This window comes from Papilio polytes, unplaced genomic scaffold (assembly GCF_000836215.1).
Source record: "Papilio polytes unplaced genomic scaffold, Ppol_1.0 DF824180.1, whole genome shotgun sequence".
Lineage (NCBI taxonomy): Eukaryota > Metazoa > Arthropoda > Insecta > Lepidoptera > Papilionidae > Papilio > Papilio polytes.
This window is the reverse complement of record NW_013525024.1, coordinates 700,813-706,474: the sequence shown is the minus strand read 5'-3', so window position 1 is coordinate 706,474 and position 5,662 is coordinate 700,813. Positions and strand designations below refer to the sequence as shown.

Below are 5,662 nucleotides of genomic sequence, written 5' to 3'. Positions count from 1 at the left end.
GAATTCCATTTATATTGACTCACAGTTTATTAGTAACACTGAACACTATAGATGGATAGGTTGCTTAGAAATGACAACTTTTCTTTCATAATTCATTCTTTGTTTTTGAATCCTCACCACCGCTTCCGTCAGCACCATAATGGCGAAAACCAAATTAGCACAAAATACCACGGCTTCTAGCCTGTCCATGTATAGCTGTCAGTGTTACTACCTGTAAATTTCAAAATATGGTTTAATTTTTGAATGCAGTCATTATGTTAAAATGTATCAATTAAATATAAAGTAACCCATGTAAACATGCATACTTGCCAAATTGTCAGTTGGGCAAAAAGACCACATATATTCCATCGTATAGATTCGATTAGGTAAAAATGTGAGAGCTTATTGATGTGTCGGTAAATAACCAGCTGAAATTATTTACTACCTGAGTACCCGTGTTCAAGAACATGAAATGTATGATGACGTCACACGTCAACGTCCTAACATATAAGATCGATGTGCATAACCGTGGAGACTACTGGTGTTAAATCGTGTTGGGAGGCGTCTCTAGGAGTCAAAGTTCTGCGTGTAGTGGACCATTGGAAAACAATCTCTCAATGGTCTCATACTTGAGTTAATTTGTATTATTGATGGGTTATGCAGGATATTTTAGTATAAAAAGCATAATTTTGTGTCCATTGTCATATGGTCTAAATTATAACGTTGATTATTTTTTTCTTGTAAATTTCATGGTATCGGGAATATATCATGTAACACGAAGTTAACTGATTTTAAGCGAAGTTGACATCATAACTTACATTATGTAAATATTAGATACACTTGTTTTTAAGTATATGATTTTTTTCTGTCATCTGTGTACTTGTGAAAGACGATTTTTGTTTTTTTTAGCCTTAAAACGTCTAAGTGATACTTATTGAATAAGGTACAACCTCTGTAAGGTAATTGATTTACCAAATAAATCAAAGGAAAAATAATATATTGTTTTATTTATATTACAATAATTTTTTTATGAAAAAATATAGTTAATAAAGCTAAAAAGTGGCAAAGAACGCAATTTGCTTTACTTTTAAGTCTTCGTCATACGATCTGTGAATTGCAAATTTTATTTTTAATTTTAAGATGAACATTAAATTATACTATATTACTATACTAGCTTTCGCCCTCGACTCTGTCCGCGTGGAATTAAAAAAAAGAAAGTGAGTATGTGTTCTTCCAGACTATCCTCTACATCTAACAAATTTCATCGAAAACCGTTTAGCCGTTTAGGCTACAAACTACAAACTAACATCTATCCATCCATCCACCTAAACTTTCACATTTATAATATTAAGTATGAAGTATGATTGTATAATTGTTACCTATTTATTTGTACCTCCTCCTTCTTCCAGGCATCGACACTCCTGGAAATATCAAAAAAGTTAGCAAAAAATTCTTAAACATTGCTGGACTACAAGTATGGAATATATGCTTACCCCGCTTATAAAGACGGGTCGTTTTTCGGGCACCTTTGCATCGCCTTTCTTCGCGATCTTTGGTGTACAAGTAGAATCCGCAGTACCACCTTAAAAGGAAAACTAGTGAATGCAGCAGAAACAAAATCCTCTTTGTAATATAGATTTGGCAGAGGAGGGGACTTGTTGAAAGTTATGCAATGTCATTTTCCGCTAAAAAGATTGTTTACTTACCTGCAGCGGATTCAGGCCCGCTCATTTTGTACATCTGAAAATGTTTTTAAAATGTTATTCAATTACGGAATATAAAAAACAACGACATCGAAAGATGTGTTTAGCTAATAATGCAGAAGTTCTTAGTATACTAAAGTAGTTATTTACCCTGCCGTCATCTCCCGGGCCCACGGTAGAGGAGAGGGGTAATACATCGGGCCCCCATTGTTTCACGAAGTGACCGACTCGAGCCACGCGCTGCGCTGCTGTCGTGGTCGTGTGCGAGCCGCCGCAGTAGCGGTTACAAGTGTGTTTGTCCACATCAGACCTATAAAACTTCAAATATTATGGCGTTCCACCCAGTTTGTAACTTTTGATGAGGATATCAGACAATAATTTGTATAAAAGCGCAAGCAGAAGCGCGTTAAACTATTTTTAAAAAAGTTTTTAAAACTAACCGCACTTTTTGCGACGCCTTGGGTGTATGCGCTTGTTTATCAATCTGTTCCCAGTCGTGGAGGTTGCGCTGCTGTAGATTACTAGCTTGAGCCTTGCGTATAGCATCTTAAATAAAAAAATATAAATAATCGTTTATAACCTAACTTTTCTAAAATGTTGTGTTTTCTGTAATTCTATCTTAAACCTATGTATGTTTTGCAAAAATTTTTTTTGTAAGTCATTGATTTTTGTTTGATTATGGTACTCATTCTTAAAATACTTAAATCAAACAATTTATTTCACGTCACGTAGGGATGTAAAAAAAATGAAAAGATATTTCTGCGTGTCTAAATCTCGCATACCGGCCGGATGGCATGCGATGGATTTTCATATTGTCTGCAGGAATTCGTAGCGTCGGCACACACGCGCTTTATTGAACCGTGTGCAAATGCCAATCATTTCGTCGACCACGATATGATCGATGCTAAATTGATAATGAAGTACCGTAGACAAGAAATCGAAAGTAAAGCATAAAAGTTACCTAATTCATAACTAAGGTAAGGTTTCATAGAGAGGTTAGCGGGTAAAGGTCTAGACATTGGTATACTAGATTCACCCTCCATTGGCATCACTACCTTAGCGTCACACGATATGCAATTCAAATCTCTGGAAACAATACAAAATGAAATCACACGATTTTCTGTAATTTAATAACATAAACGTATTATTCATTACTTACTGTCTTGAAATAAGGAAAGTTAAAGCTTGTACAAGTTAAGTTTACATTATATTTGACAACATTCTAGATAAATCTATTAAACAAATGATTTCTCTCCATCCTAGGGCTAAACTAATAACTAACGATTGTGGAGATTGACAGATAACAGTCATTGGTGCCTAACAAAGTTCAGTTACTTAGCATGTTTACTAGAAATTAAAGATATCTGCTATAATACTAAAACCGTGACTATACTACTAAAGAGGTTCAGATATAAGTGGCTAACCTCATCAGTTTTTTCTTAGCACCAGCCGCTTCTACGGATCGTCGTAACGACGCGATCTGCTTCAAGTTATCTTGCAGCTGCTTGAGTTTTGTATTGAAGAACTCCTTCACAGGTGACAGCTCCATTTTGTCCAGTTTCATTTCTATTTCACGTTGTATGTCGTCGAGAGCTTGTTGCCACAGCGCTTCCTGATAATATTTAGGATTTTAAACTACGAAAAGTTATTAAAATCGTTATATTAGAAAAATTTCCTAATTAAACTGCGAAAAACTGCTTAATTCTATCGCATCTTAAATGTTCTTCTTTAATTATATATATCAACATTATACATCGAACATATTATTTGTACTTTTTAGAAGTTATTAGATATATTTACTGTAAAAAAAGGAACATCTAAAGCAAATTTTTGATATAAGAATTGAGTCACTTCGGTATTCTATTCGAAGATTATCATACTATGTAATTCTCGGTATGTGAAACGAACTCTGTACAAACCTGCATATTGAGTTTTCCAAGCGCGTGGTCTAAACCTCTGGAGAGATCATCACAGGCGAGTTCGAACTGGTCATGCGACACCTTGCGCGCGAGCAGCCGCACGTCCGCCTTCTCCGCCATCGCCTCCGTCATATCGTCGCGGTCCAACTTTATCGTCTTCAGTACTTCTATTTGTTCGATTATTGCCTAGATTTAAATAATAGATTCATACTGATATCCTTTCTTATAAACAATACGACATAAAACACAATTTCGGAACATTATCGGGATCCGTCTCTAATGCAGAGAGTTCATAACCAAAAAAAGTAATTTAAATTGTAGCAATAACGGGGAATTAAAACGGATGGCAAAAAAAAATTGATCAAATATAGACAAATACGTTAATACGATCCTGCCGGTCCTCTTTTTCTGAGGCCAAGTGCAGCGCGGTCTCATGCACGAGCTTCAGTTCCTCCTTCATGTCTTGCACGGTCTGGTACAACTTCATTAAACCTATACGATCAGAATAAACATATAGCATTCCTTGATACGCTTAATAATTACCAACAACTACCGAGTGGTTTGAAAATAAACACTGCCAACTATAGTTAGTCTAATGTTGCGAAAGTTCATGGGCCTCAGATGAACTAAAATAAGGTGATCCGTTGCTCGCTTGCCCCCTTCTTCAAGAAAATAGAATGTGATTGCGGCGATATAGATATTCCTCAGACCTTGCAAGTCAGGCATATTTTCCACTGGGCCCTTACTGCCAGCCATGTCCTGCATCCCTGCAACTTGTCTCGATAGATGTTCTATTTGATCTTGGAACGAATTTATCTAAAACAAAAGAAAAACTTTAAGATACTGCAGTACCGTTTAGGTAACTACGATCATTGTATGTTTAATGCAGAATCTAAATGAGTTTAGCATAAAATGGCAAAGAATAATAAATTATCATGATAAATAGCTGGTATTTAGAAGCAATAATTAATTGATACTTCAATTAAAAGGTATGTATAACATGATCGGTCTAATAGGGTGGGTCAGCCGGTTAGTTGGCATTCTACAATTATAAGATTTTCGAGCAATTTTGTTAAGGTATAACCTCCATGTGGAATAAACAATCTCCAATTACATTTTATACTGTATTCTCTATATTACCTAAATTGAAATAAAACTTTTCAGATGTTATAGTTATGTGTCGTTACCAAACATAAGCACATTTCTTTTATCTGATCTGACCTCGTTACATAGCGAGCGTAACTAATTTCACAATTTTTGGTTATCCACGTAACTTAGTTTTACTTAGTTGTAAAGCAGTACAACGTGAATATTGAAGAGCAAGTTTGTACCTTCCCTCTGTAACTATCAAAATTTGTTATGTATATTCTTGCGTTTAATTAAATGTGTGCTAACGTGATCGCTAATGATTCCTTCTTGTTTCTTGACTGAGTCACAGCATTCCTTCAACTTTGCCTCCACTGTACATACTTTGTTCAAGAGATCAGCAAGCGGGATCCCCATATCTTGAACGACTAAGAAGATAAAGAATTAATTTTAATAAAACATTCAAAGTAATAACTAATCTTACGTCCAATTGGTAAAGACATATTTTTACCTGGTGGTGGTTCCACTTCTATGGGTGCCGGCGGCAATACTGGCAAGGACGGCGGCATTGTTACAGGATGCTCTAAGATTAAAAGTGTTTGCATCAGAATAGACTCTTTTAAATGATAAAACCAACAACGATCAAGTTTAGTTTATAGTTAGTTTGTCTATTTTATCATGATTGGTTTCGCAATTGAGTAGAGATGGTTGAGGAAGATCAGGTATCTTTTCGATTTTTACTTGTCAAAGTTATCATCTTTAAATAAACAATTTATAGTAAGAAACTGTGGCTTTCGTTATTCCACGTTGGCGGGTATTTTATGTGAGGGCAAGTCATTGATAACCTCAGTAGTCCACATATTTACACATATTATATAATAACATTCATACCCGGTCTTAAATCTGCCATCGCTTCAACAAACTCTTTGGCCATATTATCAAGATCAGTTTTTACTTGCTGAATCATTGCACGTA

The 5,662-nt window shown here is 35.4% G+C and overlaps 1 protein-coding gene across 1 annotated transcript in view; it reads right to left on the bottom strand.

The window, feature by feature from the left end:
* Positions 1 to 959: 959 nt before the first annotated feature.
* The window catches only part of LOC106110979 (FK506-binding protein 5), an 8,341-nt gene continuing 3,638 nt past the window's right edge, over positions 960 to 5,662 (bottom strand). Inside the window, exons 10-23 of the mRNA XM_013292948.1 lie at positions 5,579 to 5,660; positions 5,199 to 5,270; positions 4,997 to 5,115; positions 4,312 to 4,417; positions 3,981 to 4,093; positions 3,602 to 3,787; positions 3,107 to 3,294; positions 2,644 to 2,768; positions 2,123 to 2,228; positions 1,833 to 1,992; positions 1,686 to 1,719; positions 1,473 to 1,561; positions 1,359 to 1,400; positions 960 to 1,086 (exon numbers count right to left, since the gene is read on the bottom strand). Coding sequence (XP_013148402.1) covers positions 1,359 to 1,400; positions 1,473 to 1,561; positions 1,686 to 1,719; positions 1,833 to 1,992; positions 2,123 to 2,228; positions 2,644 to 2,768; positions 3,107 to 3,294; positions 3,602 to 3,787; positions 3,981 to 4,093; positions 4,312 to 4,417; positions 4,997 to 5,115; positions 5,199 to 5,270; positions 5,579 to 5,660 — 1,422 coding nt within the window. The 3' untranslated portion in view covers positions 960 to 1,086. The remainder of the gene's footprint in view (positions 1,087 to 1,358; positions 1,401 to 1,472; positions 1,562 to 1,685; positions 1,720 to 1,832; positions 1,993 to 2,122; positions 2,229 to 2,643; positions 2,769 to 3,106; positions 3,295 to 3,601; positions 3,788 to 3,980; positions 4,094 to 4,311; positions 4,418 to 4,996; positions 5,116 to 5,198; positions 5,271 to 5,578; positions 5,661 to 5,662) is intronic.